Source organism: Pyricularia grisea (assembly GCF_004355905.1).
Source record: "Pyricularia grisea strain NI907 chromosome V map unlocalized Pyricularia_grisea_NI907_Scaffold_6, whole genome shotgun sequence".
Classification (NCBI taxonomy): Eukaryota; Fungi; Ascomycota; class Sordariomycetes; order Magnaporthales; family Pyriculariaceae; genus Pyricularia; species Pyricularia grisea.
In genome coordinates, this window is record NW_022156719.1 from 845884 (window position 1) to 864292 (window position 18409).

Genomic DNA, 18409 nt, shown 5'->3' on the forward strand with positions numbered 1-18409 from the left:
TAGGCACAAGCCGCAAACTATTCACTCTATTATGGCCTTCAGGGTCTTTCTACAGCATCGCATATTGGCGTGCATTGGCACTTTTGCCATGTTGTTTTACTTTTTGGCCGTTATAAGACGGCTTTGCATACAAAGCATCGGAATCAGCTTCTAGGCGTTGATTATATACCCAACCAGCATTTGTTTTGAATCCGCCAGCGTTTTGCTGGACGACGAGGAGTTTATGGAGTTGGGGACATCTTCATTTGGGAAAGGGAATATTGGATGTACACAAAATGGACCATCATTTGCATTTGGTAGGAATTCAAAAAGAAGAAAATTATCTGTACTGCTATGGGGGACATGATGGATAATCACTTCATTTTCTCTGTCGTTCCGAGTGAAGCAAAAAGCTTGGGCTAGGCCAGTAAATTTCACGCGCTACGCTTATGTTGGCTAAACAGAAAGAAAAAACGACAAGGTCGTATAACCCCTGGGAGCTGAGCTTATCGCTTCACCAGAGGCTCACCACCAACGTCTGATGTTTATGCTTGATGATGCCATCAGCTACTAGTCTTTGCTCGCAAACGCCCCGATCTCCTCCGGCCATCATCAATTGCAGGATCGGCCCGTAATGGTTGGCCCGCTTCTACGGCTCCGGCCTCAACTTTGGACGCAGACTTTGTGATAACTTTTTTGGCCAAAGCACATTCCGAATCGTCCAAATCCTGCTTCCTTTTTCTCGGGTTGGGCTTGCGTGTCGTAGATTTGATGGGGTTGTTCTCCTCTTCCCCCTGGGCATCAACACCACCCTCTTTCTTGATCTGGGTCGTATTGGGTTTCTTGCCACCATCAACTTTCTTGTTCTTCCCCGCATTCTTCTTCTCCACCACGACCAGGGGTTCTTCCTTGATCCCCGACGTCACGCCGCCGCCCGTCTTCCTCTGCAGCTCGGGAGCGTAGCAGCTCGTCCGCCCGCCGACCGTCAGGAACGCTAGCCTCTCTCCACCCGGCAGCCGGGCCTGCTCGCCGGTCCTGGATGCCGCCCCCTTGCCCCAGCGGTGGTTGAACAGCCAGTCGTCGGGGAACAGGTCCGAGTCGGCGAGCTTGTCGCACGCCAAGCTGCACACGTCCCGGATCGCCGCATGCAGTCTTGCGACCTGCTCGTCGGAAAACTCGTGGCTCGGCTGCTCGGGGTGCAGGCGCGCCTGGAACAGCACCTCGTCCGCCACCCAGTTCCCCACGCCCGAGACGACGGCCTGGTCGAGGAGCAGCGCCTTGACGGGGACGCGCCGCGAGCGCATCTTGGCGAGCAGGTACTCGGCCGTGAAGACGTCGGCGTCCACCACGGGGTCCGGTCCGTTCTCGACCAGCGGGGTGTGCTTTCTGATGCTGGCGCCGGGGCAGTCGACCAGCCGCACGCGGCCGAAGCGGCGCGCGTCTGTAAAGGCCGCCTCGGTCCCGTCTTGGGCCTCGAGGTGGAACCGCCAGTACTTGGGCGGCCACTGGTCTGCCTCGTCTGGGTTTTGCTTCTTGTAGTAGTTTGTGTAGGCGGTGCGGGCCCCGCGGATGTGGAACCATCCTTGGGTTTGTTGTCAGTATGGGGTGTTGTTGCTGGGAAGGGGGGTTTTTGTGTGCTCTTGCCGCAAAAAACTTACCTGTCATGCCGAGGTGCATCACCAGATGCGGCGCTTTGTCCATGACGAACCTGTGGATAATGTCGTCAGTTGGATTATTCACTGAGCTGGGCCCGCAGTAAACATTGAATAAAAAAACAGTATACTTACCAAAAATATTTTCCTTGTGTTCCGACAGAAACTACCTTTACAAAGGCATCAAGAAATATCAGTCAGTAATGCGAGCCCATGACCAAGCCATTCGAACCTGAGCAGAAAAACACCTTTCTATTCTTGAGAGCTGCAACCACTGCTTCGCCAGTCGTCCCGACCTTTCCAAAAACGTTGGCATCATCCTGAGCGGAGGCCTTGACGATTTTCTTGCCGACGAGGTGCAGGCGCAAGAAGTGCGCGACTCTGGCGACTGCGTCATGGTTTTGTCAGCATTGAGCATCGCAAAATTGCATCCCGCCTTATCAAAGTTGCTTTGCAAAAATAGCAGACTTGCCTTCAGCGATTTCTGGCATTTTTTTAATGGTTTTACTCAAATAGAGCGTGTTTAGGACTGGCAAAAACGGCTTGTTGAAAATATGATGATTCACTACTACAACCAGGATATTAGAGGATGACACCCCAGATACCCACGTGACACCCAGCTCGGCACCACTACTTTTAAGGTATTTACATGGAAGTACAACTAGCTCTTGATAATTCCTCGTGAATGAACAAATGGTCTTCTGCTGACCTCTCTTCCTTATTTTTCTTTTTGTTCTTCTTCTTCCCAGCTTTGGGAAGATTAACTGTTGAACCTCCTGCTGTTTTTCCCGCCTCGTTGTTATTATTTTCTTCATTTTGATTATTCTCCCCTTTCTGTTTTTCCACCTCCTTTCCTTTTCTCTTCTTCTCCTTCTTTCTTTCCTTTTTTTGCTTTTTCATTTCGGCCTTGGATATATCAACTTTCGGATTTTCTGCTACTTTGCCCTCATCTTTTTGTTTCTCCATATCCTCCTTTCTTTTTTTCTCCTCTTCCTTCTTCCTTCTACTCTTTTCCTTTTTCCTCTCAGCCTTCAAAAGAGCCGCTGCTACATCCAGAGAGGTCTGACGAGATTCACAGCAGTCTTTCTGGTCCGCTTGCTCTATTAGGGTTTCAGCTTCAACCGTTGCTTTGGGGCTTCCTTCGTCGCTGCTCTTTCCTGCAGCCTTCCTTTCCTGAATGCAGTCTATCATAAGTGAATAAACCTCTTTGAGCAAAAGCTCAAGCTTCGATTTTGCTCGTCCAAGCCCAATTTCATCAGCCGCGAGAACAGTACGCAGAGCGGCGGATACGCGTCTGATCTTGTTTTTGTTCCCCAGCCATAAAATAATATCGCTCTCTGTCAATGTAGTCTGTTCATTATGGGGACAGTCACTAGGCTTCTCCGGTCTTTTCGCAACCATCTGCGGAATAGGCTTTTGGTTGTTTGTGGTTGGAGTCGACGGCGTTGCCTTTGGCGCACCTTGAATGCTGTTCCCTTTCCCTCCTTGCTCCATGTTCATAGCTACTCCAGACACTATGCACTTGTCTGCGTTGTTAGAGTCGTGCGTTAGGATACTATCCAAACAAGACTTTGCCTTCTTTGAAGGACTGGGGGTTCTCCAGTTCCATACGCCCCGTCCTTTGGTGTCTAGTATTGCTTTCATAGCCTTTTGTCCATCCATCGGCCACAGAGGGTAGAAGAACTTCTCAGCCCCGGGCAGTGTTGGATGGAGGATCAACATCTCTCCTACGGCCTTGTTCCCAAGCCGACCTTTGACGATCGGCTCTTCGATGCCGCGGTAGTTTGTGTACGGAGACGGGTTGAAGCGGTCTCCGTTTTCATCAGGGGGTAACGCCAGCACAGTGACTTTATCGCCCTTGGAGATGTACCACGCAAAAAGAGCGGAAGCCCCCTTCATGTAGTTGCTCCTTTTGTCACCTCCATTTCTTCCATATGATGGATTACTTTTGCTCGACAATGAACCCATCACCGTTGTCAGTGTCTGTAGCTCGTTCTTGTCTGCCCATTTCTGCACCACCTCGCGAAAGCCCTTGACCCCATTCCACAGAACTTGTTTATTGGGGCGCCATACGCGGTCGAACTGCTGACATATGATGTGCGTATCGCCAAACGAGAGAAAACTTGAAACGAGTTCGAGGATTTGATCCGGAAACTCCATCGAGAAAGAATTATAGTTCGAAAAACCGACAGTGGGGAAGGATAGAGGTAAGCTGTTTGATTCTCCTGAACTGTTGGGACGCGCCAGATATAATATTATTATATTCTTGAAAGTGGTGGGGTTCACATGCCTTCTCCTCTCCTAACGCACTGAATTGAAGTCTAGGTAATAAGGGCAGACATCCTTTGGGGAAATCGAGAGGGGTAACGAACGACAAAAATCGGCTCGTTATGGAACTTTGTTCGGCAGTTCGACCTGCTAGGTACTTTGCTATCTGGAACCAAACTCTTTGCCGGCCAATGTTCAAATAGCAATATGGCAAACTGGCTAGAAGGACAGCACTATGAAGTCGTCATGAACTTCTAAGATGCCCAATTTATCCAAGTCATCTTTTGTCATTCCCCTCTTGGCGAATATTTTTGCCAGAGACCATGGTTCACTGTATTGCGGGCTCATGCTTTGCTCCAGTGCCCGTTGCCTTGCAGCCTTTCGGGCTTGGTCTCTTTGTACCTTCATTTCATGAACCTGTCTTTTCCGCTGTTTGATAATTGCCTTTCGGGTTCGGTCTGTTCGAACCTTGAGCGCGTGTGCCTCTTGTCTAGCCAGCTTTTCTTCTGCCGTCTCCGTCCGTGCTCTCTTCAGCTTCCACACCTGCTTTGCGGCCCTAATCGCAGGAGTCGAGTTCGGTTTGACTTTTCTCCAGTGAACCGGAGCGGCCCGCTCGTTACCGAAACGCGCCAGCCATTTGCTTGTAATATCAATCGGCCACAGTTGATATCCTATCGCCTCTGCGCCTTGCACCGTAGGATGTGCAAGAATTATGCGCCCTACCGCCTTGTTGCAGAACCTGCCCTGCAGAATTGGTTTTTCAATGAGCTGAAAATTGGTACAACCTGAAGGATGGAAACGATCGGGCGGAGGAGGTGAAAGGACAAGGACTGTATCACCCTTGGAAATATAATATGCAAAGAGCGCTGATGCGCCTTTGATATACTCGCTCCAGGCCTTGCTAGATTTGGTAGCATATAGACAGCGAGGGTTATGTTTATCCATCAAGGGGCCCATGGCTGTGGTTAGTGTTTGTAGTCCATGCTTATCTGCAAAGCTTTGTGCCACTTCGCGATGCAAACCTGTCCATAGTAGCTGCCTGTTGGGAATCAAGGTATTATTGAATTGACGCCAAATGTCGATTAATTCATCGGCGGTCATTAACTGTAGCACCATCTTGACGATGACCTCTGAATTCTGTGTAACTGTAATGCTCGGCATATTGGAACAGTGAAGAACAGCTCCTTCGCGTAATAAATTTTCAGGGGAATATCAATCGATGTAGACAATCGTGGTTTATTAGAATGGCGCGGGACCTTTCTGACTACCTCAAGTATTCGAGACAGTGCAGGACTTATGTTACTGTATTTCCAGCAGAAAGCAAGACGGCTTCGGACTCAATCAGCCCCCGCAAATGCTTCTTATGGGACGATTTATGCTTTATGGACGGTAATCAGCGGAGAATGTAGCCGCCGCGGTTCATCTACCGAGGTTAGTTGTAGTACCACATATAAGTATCATGAGACCAGTCCCGGGACTCTTTTAAATTCGTGTTCCAATGTTGGTTGACTTGCGACTATGAAAGTTAACAAGTTGACATACCAAGACATGTGTGGGGACAGCAATGGGGCATCACACACAGTATGCAGACTCACACCACGTGACACTATACTGTGTGAGCTACCCCACTGAAGCTCCCCACTAAAAACTTGGAGATCAAAGTTGAATTCTCCTCTTCGCGAAAATTTGTTTGGTCTCATCCTTCTTCAACCACCAAAGTCCTGCAAAGTTTTCATACGACTTTCAGATGGACGTTGGGCACCGTCGCACCTGGACCTGAAATCAATATGTGAGTATACTTTCTTCTTCACTTCCTCGATCCCTTCTTCCTGATGACAACCGCAAAACCGCAAACAAACTAGAGTCTTTGACCATACGGAATGAAACTTCTATTTGTCACGTCAGTCTGAAAGAAGCATCGCACTCTGCCATTTGTTTTCAAATTGGTTGATCAGTACGGAACATGTGCTAATATATATCAAAGATTTTCATATCACGGTCGCAATTCGTAATCCTCCCGTAGTCATGTTGCTATGACACCAACGCCACAGCTCCAGGGTACGTTTCTTTCACTCATATTCACTCCCCTCATGTGATGATCAATTTTTTGCTTCGGCAAAGTTGGAATTACCGACTGAGACTTATGTCGCTGAAGAAGCAAACTGGCTGTTTCTGATTTTTACACCCTTCATCTTATTTGTACGCAACGTGGATGTCTATTCAGGATGCTAACAAATGTTGCAGAATTTTCACGTTCCTGCAGCTGGCTCATCAATGTAGAGTATGCACCCTCCTCTCAACAAATACCCGAACCCGTCGACTCCCTTGCATGATGTAACGGCACTGGGCTCCGATATCAAATGAGCAGACATGCCACTTCTGCGACAGGCCTAGAAAACCTCGTCCACTGAACAGCAATCGCACATTCAACATTTTGCACCGTCAACAGGGAGTATGCTCATACTGACTATGAGACCTCTAGCTGCAGAAGCTTCAACTGCTTGCTTACCTCTAATCGTAAATAGTAAGTCTAACATTAGAGTTTATTTACTCTGGATTTCCTGATGATTCTAGATGACGAGTCTTATTCGGGTTTCCGATGCAGACAACAAAATTTACTACCATTCATGCCTTACCTGACAATCCTCTCTTACCTCGAGTTCAACTTCAGTCATGGCTATGATCCAAGGCTAACATGAATATCAGAACAGGTGTACTCAGACTACAGTATATTCCCTACTGGCAAAGGTTCGCTCTGTAATGGTAAGTTTTCCAAGACTCGATGTTTTCCTGCCCGAGGTTCTCTCTATGATGATTTGACAAACCAAATAAGACAAGCATATATCTGAGCTTTTGCAAAGATGAGACAGTCATTCCTGATTTGAGAACCTTGGCGCAACTATTTTGTTTTGTGCTCAAATCAATGTGCTGACTTGAATCAAGATTTGGATTGTAGTTCTGGCTTCCCACTTGACCGTTATCAAGTTGTGCCCGCGCAGCTTAGTATCATAATTTTGGTAGGTCTTTATTCTCACCATAGCACAACACATTCCCTTAATCACGTTACATGATGATTTAAATTTTATCACGACGGTCTACATAGCCAATGGCTTTGATGAGACTGCCCTTGACAAGGCACGAATCTGATATAAAATTCCCGCTCACTCATTTTGTCATCACCAACTTTTGGTAGTACTTATGCTAACGACGTGGGTTTTCAGGCTTCATATTATTTTGTGAGATATCTGGCCGATCTACTGACCGAGGTAGGTTAATCACTATTTGAATGCTGTTTCGTGGGATGTCTTCATGCATTCGCCCTTGTTGTAGATGATGGACTGCTAAGAGTCTTCATGACTTGGATCAGCAGCAAAGTAGCTATTCAATATACACGAATGAGTACACACATTAGTTGATCCTGATTCATGCTGCAGAAATTTTGTGAATGCTCGCTCGCATGTTGAAGTTCAATGGCCGCTGCAAGTGCAGTAAGGCTGAACTAAAGTTGTTCTAATTTACGTCTTGGCTGAGACTATTCGAAATTAGGGCGTAGCATAACTGGAGCCTACGTGCGGCTGAACATTTGAACAGCCCCTCTCCCTTGTCCCCTTGAATCCTGATTTTAGGACTTGAACGGTTCATCCTTTATTTTGCTTGATAATATTCAGGCAAGTCGAAATGACTTGACTTGAGGTAACATGTCGGACAGTTCGAATTACAGCGCGACAGACATCATCACCTTTGTAGGTGTACCCCTAGCAGTACTAGGGGTGCTCCCCATTCTTTACAACACATTTGTCACGTTGGTGGCATTGTCCAAGATCAAGCGCATACTGAGTTCGTCGCGACTCACCGCGCTCACCAGGAGCGATGTTGTAAACCGCGTCATCGAGATTGAACTGCCGAGATACGCAGTTACTCCTTGGGACAGATTCCAAGACCGGCCAGAATATTGGCGACTGTCGCGCACCCCCAGCGCCATCCCCGGCGGCTCCTGGACGACCTTCAACTGGCGGACCAACGTCATAGGGCTCAAGGTGCAGCGGCTCGAATATGCGGACCAGCTCAGGCAGCCGCAGGTGGAGATCGCGTTCGACCAGCTTGTCTGCTACCTGCTCGATCTGGGCGCTGTACCGGACCCCCACGGCTGGAAGCTGCTGAGAACGACGGGGCTGTGGACGCCCGTGGGGTGTGCTTTGATGAAGAGCCCCGATGGGAGGGAGAAGGCGCTTAGCATTGCGCCGTTGGACGACTCGGATGGTATGTTGTCGCTGTCGGTGGCGTGGAATGAGCGGTGGACCACGAGGAACCATTCGCATCTGCCGCCTTATTGGGTCGAGCTGCCGCCTTGGCCACAAAGGCGAGGGAAGAAGCATGCGGAAGATGCAGGCAGTGATGCCAACTCCGTGACTGAAAAGCCTTACTCCGACACACGTCAACCCGGTTTAGAAAAAGACACTGCCTCCTCGCTACACCGCAAAGACTCTCCTGCACACGAACACCAGCCCATAACCTGCCAAATCACAGGCGACGGCCTCGTATCCGCACTAACACACACCACCGACGACGACGAACCCCACAGCCTCCCGATGGACCACCTCCGCACCTCCTCCTCTCCAACCCACGGCAGCGCAGGCGACTGGTTCGCCAGCGCCGCGACCGCCTTCGGCACCACGTCGCAGACGGTCCTGTGGAGCTACCGCACGCCGCCGACGATCCGGCGCTTCGCCCGCCGCGACACCATCCCCTGCGGCGTGCTGGTGCTGCTGTCCCTCGTCGACGACACCGAGACCCCCGCCTGGGCCACGGCCTCCTTCTCGGCCGAGGAGCGCCAGCGCGCAGAGGACCTCGACGCCATGGTCCGCCGCGGCCGCGAGCAGCGCGCCGCCGTCGCCGCCGAGGCCGCCATGCCGTCGCCGCAGCGCGAGGCCGCCGTCAGAGAGCGCGTGCGCCGCGAGGGCGAGCAGCGAATGATGGACCTCCGCGACCGGCAGCGCGGGATGGCCGAGAGGCGGGAGGCACGGCTCGTCGAGGCGCTGGCCAGTCCGAGGTGGGGCGCTGAGAGGGTCGCGGGGTTGTGTCTGCGGTGGCTTGGGAGGGAGGGTGGGGAGGAGTATAAGATTTGGTGCGAGGAGGAGGAGGAGGAGGATGGGGAGGGGAAGGGTGGCGGTTGCGTCAAGGAGGCGGTCGGGAGGCTGCTGTGGCGCATGGTGAGGGACCGCTCGCTGGCCGGCAGGGTGTGTGGTTTGTTGGACATGTGGATGGCGTGGGCGGACAATGGCGGCATGCGCATGTCGGACTTTCGGGCGCTCGAGGAGGACAGAGTCACGTTTACGCTGGCGGCGCTCGTCGTGGCGCTGATTGCCGATACTGAGGCCGCGGCCGAGGGGACCGTGTCGATGGACCTGCAAGAGTGTATTCGGATGTGGGCAAAGGTCAGGCTGGGTTGATACGGTTGGTAAGTGTTATTACAATATGTTGCCACTACATCCCCTCTTGATCATTTGTAAAAGCCCAAAGGAGAGAAAAAAAAAAGACAGCTTTTACTGCTCCGCATAAATGCGCTATGTACGTCTGTGAAAAGGGGACAAGGTGCAGAAAACAAAAAGCCAATCCCCAACGCCGGCATTGTGCAACCCTGAAGATGCAACATGGTATCATAGTGATTACAGGCAAGAAAGACCACCAGAAACGAAAACAAGAGAAGAAACAACCGAAACCTCGACCCATCGACAGTCGTCACCTGCGGTTTCTCGTCTTTTTGGGCTGGTCCCTGGTCGTCGTATCCTCTTCCTCCTCGTCCTGGCCCTTCTTAAGATCCTCGACAAGACCCCACTCTTCCTTATCGTACCAGTCCTCGCCGTCAGACATGTCACGGTTCACGCCACAGTGCGCTTCCGCTTTGGACCACTTAAGCACCTCCTTGCGCATGCGATCTGCTCGTAGGAGGCCCTCATAAAGGTCCTTGGTGCCCCGGCAGACTTCTTCCTGCTTCTGCACGTAGAGCTGCAACAGCCGACGGACCTCCTCAGCCTCGCCCTCCGGGAGTCCAGCATCTCGATTAGGGTACGCTGAAGGCGGCGCCATGAAGTAAGGATGTATAGGTTCCTCGTGGAGGCTGTCGACTATTGTAGAAGCTACACGAGAGCCATTCATGATAGCCTCCTGGGCGGGGCCTGATTGATGGTCGGCTTGAGTGTCCACGTCCATCCCGTTCGCTCCTGGTCCGGCTGCCGGTTTCGCCGAACCATCAGGCCCTGGCTTTCCATTTGCGCTCAGTTCCGCGGCATCTGCACCGCCAGTTGCCTCATCTTCCCCAATCGTCTCGTCGGGATCAAAATGTTCATCCTGGTTGCCACCTACAGTCGCTTTATCTTCAGCTGATTTTTCGTCTCCGCTGGTAGGTTTTGATGTCTTAGTACCATTAGTTTCTGTCGAATCCTGTTTTGGTGGCTCAATGTCCTCCATCGTCACGTCTGGATCTTCCTCTTCTGCAGGGGTTTGATTTTTCTTCGCTGAGCCAGGCGCAGACTCTTGTCCTTTGGCATGTAATCCATTCACCTTCACTCCTGTACCATTGGTATGGGGTAAAGGCTCTCTAGAATTATCTGCAGGGACCCCGTTCGGTTTAGGCTGATTGGACACTCCATTGCCGTTCCGCATGCTGGTAAACAGATCTTCATCATTCGGACCCAGCATCATGACGCAAGAGGCCCAAGTATGATCCCCGCAAAGGCGCGTCAACAACGGTCGAACATTTGCCAATGCTTCCCGCTCTTTGTGTAGGAGGTCCAAGCCTTGAGTGGTAAGTTCGGTGAGTGCCGAAGACCGAAATGGGTGAGAGAGCGCCGGGTGGTTGGCTAGGTCGGCGGCCGAAGTCAAGGGTGCAAGTATCTCTGTAGAAACACATCTGTCAGCTCAACCTGAGGCTAATGTTGCTACGCGAGGCCAATAGAGGCGCGTCGTACCATCTATGCGGATGCCCGAGTATGGGTCGTCTTCAGCAACGGCTGCTTGGACCTCGGCGATGCGCTCTTCGTCGTCGTCGCTGTCGAGCTCATATCCCTCCTCATCAACGAGGGGTGGGTTTCGACTTATGACGGTTCGTTGGTAGCCGGCATGTTCGACGGTCTGCGGTGTATTTCCGGTTAGTCCAGGCTTTCTGAGGGGCTGATTATACACGGGCGGGTTTTACCTCTCTATAAGTTGCTGGTCCGTTAGGCGGACCCAACTGACCCTGGCGCACAAAGCGCGCGCGCCTCTTCAGTTTGCGCCCTCTGTTGGTTGAGTGTTCTATGTAGTCGTCCGAGTCCGAGTCTGAATGTAGGCAGGATGGTAGTGTTAGAAAGACGTAGCGCTAAAAAGATTGAATTGGCGCTATAGCATACCGTAGTCTTTTCTCTTGACGGCTTTTGTAAGCGCTCTGAGCGTCTCGGCCCAGATGACCGAATCTCTGGCCGCCGCCGTCATGTTGACTTAAAGAGGGGATAAATGAGGTCTTTTGAGCGTTGGTGGAGGTCGGTGGAGGGTAAAGAAGCAATTGTTCGACGAGTGTGATAGATGCAAGATGTGTCGCGAAAGCTAAACAGTCGCGTCCTCTAGTAAATGGTTTGGATGTGCCGACGAGTGGCTCTTCTAGGTTGTAGCTTCTGTAGGCGAGGTGGTTATTGGACTTGGTCGCGTTGAGGAAAACTTGGGGTTCGAGCAGAGTTGACTTTGTGGCTCGACATTGAGTTGTAAAAGATAAGTCGGTAAAGCAACACTTGAAAGGCTCTGGAGAAGGTCCGGTGTGGTGGTGAATCGAATCTGTTATCGTCTTCTTTTTTTTTTGCCAACAAACTGGGATGGGAAAGAAGCGGGAGAATTATGACCGCAAACCCAGGCACACAAGCGTCTTCATCCAATGTCGGAGCACTTTCTGAAGCGGCATGACCCTTGCGCGGACTGAGAAACTATGAACCTGGTCTGCTCCACCCTGCAGCTGCCGAATCAAACCAATGAATGACGCCAGATATTTGGAAAGAAGTGGGGAATCGCGGGCATACTGACTGGTTGCGCGTTTGCGTCCTCCGCCAAAAACCATAAGCCGACCGCGGAGCCGATGCTGCCCCTCAACAAGCTGTCATCAGCATGGCAAGGTACCTACCTACTCACTGACACGGCATTGAAGTTAGCAGTACAGCGAAATGCATGATGGTATTCCTTTAGTAAACAAACATACTTACCCTAGATACCTACCTATATATAGTAAAATTAAACTGTAAATCCCGTGTACGTTTCGTATAATTTAAATGTGCATTTGGTGCGCATTTGACAATTATATTATTCCCAAAAGTCCCACGTAGTCCGTCGTCCCACCACCCGTAGCGTAGCTCAAGTAGACTGACGGCGGTAATTTTGGTCAGCGACAGCGCTGAGCTTCCATCATTACCAAAAGCCCAATTCGCCTGCAATCCCAGCCTCCTCGGCAAACCGACCACCAAATACCCCAAGAAAATATGATATTGCTTGCATGAAGTCGAGATCTGTGTGAGTGATTAGACATGCAATCCCAAAAATAAATTTAAACCTCAAGCTAAACTAATGTTCTTTCAATTTTCTTAACCCAGGCGCCCAAGACCTTGACTGGCCTCTCCTGGCCAAGCTCCTCCCTTGACAACCAAAAAGGACATCCGCCTCCCGTTGGGAACTTGTATCTGCTGAAATGGACGACTATCCAGTCTGCAGCCTGGAACACAACATCCCGCATGTCGTCTTGCTAGGCCTCTCGAGTGAATCTTCACCATCTCCGCTGCCATCCGATCTCAAGGACCAAGCTGTTCTGATTCGATCTGGCGTCCCCTATCTCGAGACAAAGCATGGTGCTGCCCTCCTCGATTACATCCTCAGCCGAGACGCTTCACACTTGCCGTGGAATGGAAAACATGCCAGCTACAGGTTTCGGGTCAGGTCTGCCGGGAATTCAATACTACTGCCGCCACGCAAGGCCAGGTTACCAGATGAGATCGTTGATACACAGCCTTCCGCTGTGCTGCATTCTCCATTCTCACCTCTGAGCCCTGCTTGTCCCCTTTATCCGGATGGAATACTAGATTCTAGTTGGCTGCTCAAGCAGCAGGATCTAGTCCCGAGTGTGCTGTTGTGCTTTTACAACCTCACATCTGACCCGACTTTGGCAACGTTGCACGACAACCAGATCAAGTCGGACATCAGCTCGATACGCAATGGACTCTCACAACAGGGCTACAAGTCGCGGGTGGTGGCCGTTGTCTTGAGCGATCTGCGGACATCGTCGTTGGATGGGACACAGGACCGACTAGACAACATAAGAAAGGGTTGCCAGCTCGACAGCAAATCCTTTTTCTATATGCCGTCGGCGTATTCCCCAGAGGAGGCACGTAAGCAGGCAGACGCCATGCTTACCGTTGTCTTTGGACATGCCGTCGAGTATTACCGTGACCTTGGGAGGCGTGCACGGAAAAAGAAGAGCCGCGGCGTCGTGCCTCGACCAACGGTGCCTCCTACTTCTGGCACTTCGCAGACCACTTCCCTTCCAGGTTGGAATGTGAGGTACGACTTCAAATCGGCTGTTTTTGCCGAGTTCCGCCAGGAAATGGACCAGGCGCTGCGCTCTTTCGAGCAGGCTTACGAGACCCTGACCGGACCAGAAGTAATGGAGATGATACCAAGTTGGACCGCAAGATGGAACGAGGCACGTCAAATTGCGGATATAATTGCTTTTCGCTGCCTGAGATGTATGCTATGGAACGGCCAGACCACAGCGGCTGTGCGGAGGTGGCAGACTCACCGTAACCGAATCGGTGATCTGGTGAACCGCAGAGGCCGTGGCACAGAAAACTACGGGTGGTCGGCCTGGGAAGCTCGATGGGCCACCATGATGGCACAGTTGATCGACAAAGTCAAGTTTCCCGAATTATCTTCGTCCTCGCCGCTCATGTATCTACAGCCTGAGAAGACTGCCATGGGGGAGCGTCTCCAGCCTTGGGAATTGCTACACCACCCTGGGTATTGGCACCGAGAGGCCTCACGCCACATGCGCCGAAGACGGGCACATGCCTTAGCCATCCCAGAGGAGGACAGAAAAGTCATGGACTCGGCATCTAGAAGGAAAAACACAGCTGGTGCCTTTTCCCACGACACGTACATGTGTCCGGAACCATCCGAAGAGTATCCTTTGGAACCGAACAGTGGCGGTGTTAACCACACCAAACTTATTGTGCAGTGCCTGGACGCAGCCAAGGAAGAGTTTGGAAAGCGAGGGCAGGCAAGACTATATGCAGACCTGTCACTGGAGATGGCAAGAGAACTTATCTCTGTAAAGCAGTGGAAAGCCGCCCTGCGTCTTCTCAAACCAATCTGGTCCGAAATGTTGTTCAGAAAAGACGGCTGGGTTGATGTTAGTGAGGAGCTGGCGTGGCTGCTTCGCGCGGTCGCTCAGCAGCAAGAAGATGCCGAACTGCTCATCTCGATTGATTGGGAGCTACTTAACAGCAAGTATACGCCACGAACGAACTGGCATTACGACCTCTCCAAATCATTGGAGGGTTTCTCTCTGGATGAGAAGCCGTCGGTCGTGATTTCTGACGACTCAAGCCTACCGCTGCTCACAACCTCTTTCATATTTCGCACCGAAGAAGGGAACGCTGGCCGTGCATGCCTAGCTCAGCTTTCAATAAAGTCCAACGCGGCTCCAATGTCTGCGGCCATGGTCTTGAGCAGCTTGCAGATCGTTTTTGATGGTAGCATAAAGACGGTGCAGCTTAAGCACGATGCAAGCCAAGAAACAAAGACACAGAATGGCAACGTGAAGATATCAACAGTGAATCTCCACGAAGAGACCATGCAGTCTAGCGACCCGGACACTGGAGCCTCAGCCAACATCTCCTTACTGGTTGGGAACTGTGACCTCACCCTACTTCCAGGACACACCATGGTATATGAAATGGGAGTTATCCTGCGAGAACCTGGCGAAGCCAAGGCTGCTTCCACCACCTTGTCCTTGTCGACCGAAACATTTGGCCTTGACTGCATAGTTCGGCATAGAGATTCTGGTGCTGCTGGTTTATGGTATGGTCATGATGGAAAACCAAGGAAGATTCACCGAGTGCATTCTCACATGGTTCGCATTCTGCCGCGCCCACCAAACGTCGAGATCAAGCTGAACAACATCATGGATCAGTATTACACGAATGAGGCGATAGAGTTGGAATTCGAGATTATCAACGCTGAGGATGCCGACGCACAACTCGAGGTTGGGGTTGTCATTGCTGGACAGGAGCCCCCGGCTTTTAGGATCGTGTCAGGCGATGATATTGATATCTCTGCTACAGACATCAATGCCGCAGACGAGTCTCGACAAGTGACGGCTCCTTTAGGTCTTGTCCCATCAACCGGTATTGTCAAGGGTGTTATCTATATTGATCCTATGGACTTTTCTACGACGTTCGAGCTGGTCATTTCGGCATCATATAGTCTCGTCACCGATCCGCATACTCCAGTGGTTCAAACCATGGATTTCAGGCTCGAACTCGTCAACCCTTTCGAAGCTAACTATGATCTGTTGCCTCGCCTCCACCCAGACACCTGGCCAAGCATTTTCGATCATGAAGGCGTCCAAGCCTTGTATGTCGACGATGATACGTACCACGTTCAACCCCGCGGTTTGTGTCAGACGTGGTGCCTGGTCACTCGTTACGCCTCTTTTGCAAGCGAGGACCTGAAAGTGGTTGGTGTCGCCGTCTCAATATCGCCTAGTCCAGATGTTCATACTCGCATCTCGGAAGCCAACGAGTTTCCCAGTGATGGGCTGCTGGTCAAGCCCAAGACCATAGAAGAGGTCAAGTTTGACATTACGGCGCAAAGGTACAGTCTCGACGAGCGGGACCCGCTGAGCCTAGATGTCACTTTCATGATTAGCTGGCGACGTCCATCCGACTCGGATGATCACGTCAATACAACCAAGCTCCCGGTCCCACGATTGGGCATCTTCGGAGCTGAGCCTCGAGTCCTCGCAACCGTGGCATACCCGAAGATGGAGAGCACGGGCGACGTGGTGCAACTCGACATTGTGATTGAGAACGCATCGAATCACTTCCTCACGTTTGGCCTTAACATGGAACCAAGTGAGCAGTTTGCCTTTTCAGGCCCCAAGCTGGTTACGATACACCTCTTGCCCGTCTCGAGGCGCAAGGTGACTTGGCGGCTACTGCCGTTAGTCCATGGAGCCTGGGTCAGGCCCAACTTGACAGTCAGGGACAAGTACTTCCAGAAGTTGTTGAGGGTCATCCCTACCGCTGGGATGAAGCTTGACAAGGAGGGATTCTTGATCTGGATCCCACCTTTGGCAGGGCAGGAGGAGTCCAAAGCAGATGTTGAAGGGAGTGCGAGCGAGAAGCGGGATCCTTGACTGGACTAGTGATGGATGGAAGAAATTCACGAGAATGAGATTTGATGAAATGGCCGCGAGCGAATCTATTTGAGATATCCAAGATCAGCTAATAAATATGTCCAGCGCCAAAGCGCACCGCAAAGTATCTATCCCTTGTTTATACGAACGCTATATGCATGCCAAAGCCGCAATTATCTCTGTCTTCTACAACTTTGGCTTCCCAGGCTTGGGTATCAAAGACAATAGCTGCTCATTCATTGTCCACTTTTCCGGACCAGGTTTGCGCCACCACGGCTCGAGCTCCTTCAACTCCTCCCTCCTCCAGCGCTCAATCTCAGGCCCAATCCAAGCCGCGGCCTGCTCGGCGCAGACATCCGGCTTGTCCATGGCAACCAGGTGCCCAACGTCCTCGATAACATACTGGGCCACCCGCCCCGCCGCGACGCCACCGCTCCCTCCCAGCCCGACTCCCGTCCTGGCCAGCTTGTCACGACACTGCTCAGGCGTGTTGACGTCGCTCGTGCCACCAAACACGTACAAGACGCTCGGGGCGACGTGCGGCAGCATGGCGTAGATGCGCGCGCTGCCGGGCTGGTAGAACGGCCCCTGGTCGGCGTCGCCGCGCCTCTCGAGCGGCAGGTCCCGCAACCTCGTCTCGTCCATCACCAGGGTCGTCCCGTCCTCGGCCAGCCGCTGCGCCTTGGGGCGGAAGTAGCAGAAGCACTCCTGGTGCTTGGTGGTGGCGAGGGTGACGGAGCCGGCGGGCGCGTCAGGGTACAGGAGCGTGGGGCAGTCGCGCAGGCCGTGCTTCACCCAGGCGTCCAGCACGCGAGGGTCCCAGGCCCGGTAGAAGGGGCTCTTGGCGAAGGAGGCGGCGGCGGCGGCGCGCGAGGGCCAGACGTCGCGCCGGAGCGACGACAGCGTCATGGGCATGATGGCGCCCGACGCGCTGCTGTAGACGGCGATGACGGGGTCCAGGAGGACCACGGTCTGCAGCAGGCGCGGGTGCAGCAGAGACAGGCCCGTGATGATGGCCCCGCCGAACGAGTGGCCGATGCCGACGAGCGGCCGCGGCATGGAGTCCCGGAAGTGATTTACCATGTGGAGGAGGTCGCGCTCGGCGTCGGCCCAGGATGCTGGTGTTTGTGTTAGTGTTTTTTTTTTTATGACTTTTTATAGTTTGTTTGGAGTTGGATGCGGGTTGTTTTTGGGAAACTCACGGTCATTACCCAGCTTGCCCTCGTTCAAGATGCCGCTCTGGCCCTGCCATGCCACGTCGGTGATCCATATCGAGCGGATCTTGAAGCCGTGGGCTGTGGATTTTGTGAGCATATCCTCCCATAGCGCCTCGTATAGTTCCTACAATAGTCTGTTAATACCTAATTTTCCATATCTTCTGTTCCTCACAGAATTTACTCCCGTGCGATTTCAAACATTCAAGCTATGGCAAAGCACTTACTCACCTTTGGAAAGCCGTTGGCATGAGCACCGATGATAGTAACGTCGCCCGGTTGCGGGTTCGGGTTATTTTTGGGAATGTATTGTTTTACGGCAATCTGCAGAACTTCTTCCTGCGAGTTTGCAGTCGCTCGCGGGTATTCCCTAATATGTTGAGCTTCTATAACATGTTCCTTGATGTGAAATGAGGAAGTCATGGTTGCTGACTGGGAATGGGTCCGTCTCTTTAGGGTTCTGTCAGTTGAAAATGCGTGAACCTTGACGCTTGCCAGGAGAGCAAAGCAAACTGTCTTTTACGAATGCCAAATTCTGAGAGGATTTAGAGGGCGTCCAAGCGACAAAATAGACGACTACCAGATTGCAGAATCGATACAAGTGGGTGCAGACAATTATAAAGCGTTTTTATTTTTGGGCTGTATATATATTAGGTAGGTAGTCAATCAAAGTCGCAAAGTCAGGGACCGCAGCCTATTATATTATGCATGGCATTTCTACATGCTGGCCGATTGGACCTCGGCCGGCAGTTATAACGGTCTAGGCGACCTCGGGTTAAGGCTTGGCCTCAAACTGGAATCAGAGTCATGGAGGATCGGAGTTGGAGATTGAGAATGGAGCCGGGGAGACCCGCTTTCGGGAAATGTGG

The 18409-nt window shown here is 51.8% G+C and overlaps 7 protein-coding genes across 7 annotated transcripts; 3 read left to right on the forward strand and 4 right to left on the reverse strand.

Moving 5' to 3' along the window:
* Positions 1 to 542: 542 nt before the first annotated feature.
* On the reverse strand, positions 543 to 3791 carry PgNI_08204 (uncharacterized protein; the record flags this gene model as incomplete). The annotated part of the gene is made up of 5 exons (XM_031128203.1): positions 543 to 1561; positions 1638 to 1687; positions 1767 to 1801; positions 1880 to 2012; positions 2341 to 3791. 5 exons carry the CDS (start codon positions 3789 to 3791, stop codon positions 543 to 545), a joined length of 2688 nt encoding a protein of 895 aa, XP_030979342.1.
* Positions 3792 to 4118: 327 nt separating this feature from the next.
* On the reverse strand, positions 4119 to 5060 carry PgNI_08205 (uncharacterized protein; the record flags this gene model as incomplete). The annotated part of the gene is made up of 1 exon (XM_031128204.1): positions 4119 to 5060. The coding sequence occupies one exon, from the start codon at positions 5058 to 5060 to the stop codon at positions 4119 to 4121; it is 942 nt and encodes a 313-aa protein (XP_030979341.1).
* A 552-nt stretch (positions 5061 to 5612) lies between these two features.
* Positions 5613 to 7311, forward strand: PgNI_08206 (uncharacterized protein; the record flags this gene model as incomplete). The annotated part of the gene is made up of 7 exons (XM_031128205.1): positions 5613 to 5688; positions 5884 to 5957; positions 6144 to 6423; positions 6606 to 6662; positions 6843 to 6916; positions 7121 to 7165; positions 7267 to 7311. The coding sequence occupies exons 3-7, from the start codon at positions 6354 to 6356 to the stop codon at positions 7309 to 7311; spliced, it is 291 nt and encodes a 96-aa protein (XP_030979281.1). The 5' UTR covers positions 5613 to 5688; positions 5884 to 5957; positions 6144 to 6353.
* A 286-nt stretch (positions 7312 to 7597) lies between these two features.
* Positions 7598 to 9349, forward strand: PgNI_08207 (uncharacterized protein; the record flags this gene model as incomplete). The annotated part of the gene is made up of 1 exon (XM_031128206.1): positions 7598 to 9349. One exon carries the CDS (start codon positions 7598 to 7600, stop codon positions 9347 to 9349), a length of 1752 nt encoding a protein of 583 aa, XP_030979343.1.
* Positions 9086 to 11733, reverse strand: PgNI_08208 (uncharacterized protein). The gene is made up of 4 exons (XM_031128207.1): positions 11288 to 11733; positions 11095 to 11216; positions 10868 to 11030; positions 9086 to 10795 (listed from the first exon to the last, which is right to left on the reverse strand). The coding sequence occupies exons 1-4, from the start codon at positions 11367 to 11369 to the stop codon at positions 9639 to 9641; spliced, it is 1524 nt and encodes a 507-aa protein (XP_030979348.1). The 5' UTR covers positions 11370 to 11733; the 3' UTR covers positions 9086 to 9638.
* Positions 11734 to 12603: 870 nt separating this feature from the next.
* Positions 12604 to 16326, forward strand: PgNI_08209 (uncharacterized protein; the record flags this gene model as incomplete). The annotated part of the gene is made up of 1 exon (XM_031128208.1): positions 12604 to 16326. The coding sequence occupies one exon, from the start codon at positions 12604 to 12606 to the stop codon at positions 16324 to 16326; it is 3723 nt and encodes a 1240-aa protein (XP_030979347.1).
* PgNI_08210 (uncharacterized protein) lies at positions 13575 to 18293 on the reverse strand. Its single transcript, XM_031128209.1, has 3 exons — positions 17772 to 18293; positions 17529 to 17667; positions 13575 to 17444 (listed from the first exon to the last, which is right to left on the reverse strand). The coding sequence occupies exons 1-3, from the start codon at positions 17961 to 17963 to the stop codon at positions 16513 to 16515; spliced, it is 1263 nt and encodes a 420-aa protein (XP_030979256.1). The 5' UTR covers positions 17964 to 18293; the 3' UTR covers positions 13575 to 16512.
* Between the last annotated feature and the right edge of the window lie 116 nt (positions 18294 to 18409).

Excerpts from the sequence above, each read along its gene's own strand:
- PgNI_08208 (XM_031128207.1), bottom strand. The coding sequence starts at position 11,369 with ATGACGGCGGCGGCCAGAGATTCGGTCATCTGGGCCGAGACGCTCAGA. Across the intron at positions 11,217-11,287 it reads CGTCAAGAGAAAAGACTACG|ACTCGGACTCGGACGACTAC; the intron begins GTATGCTATAGC and ends GCCTACATTCAG. Across the intron at positions 11,031-11,094 it reads GACCAGCAACTTATAGAGAG|ACCGTCGAACATGCCGGCTA; the intron begins GTAAAACCCGCC and ends AATACACCGCAG.
- PgNI_08210 (XM_031128209.1), bottom strand. The coding sequence starts at position 17,963 with ATGACTTCCTCATTTCACATCAAGGAACATGTTATAGAAGCTCAACAT. Across the intron at positions 17,668-17,771 it reads ATGCCAACGGCTTTCCAAAG|GAACTATACGAGGCGCTATG; the intron begins GTGAGTAAGTGC and ends AGACTATTGTAG. Across the intron at positions 17,445-17,528 it reads GGGCAAGCTGGGTAATGACC|CATCCTGGGCCGACGCCGAG; the intron begins GTGAGTTTCCCA and ends CACAAACACCAG.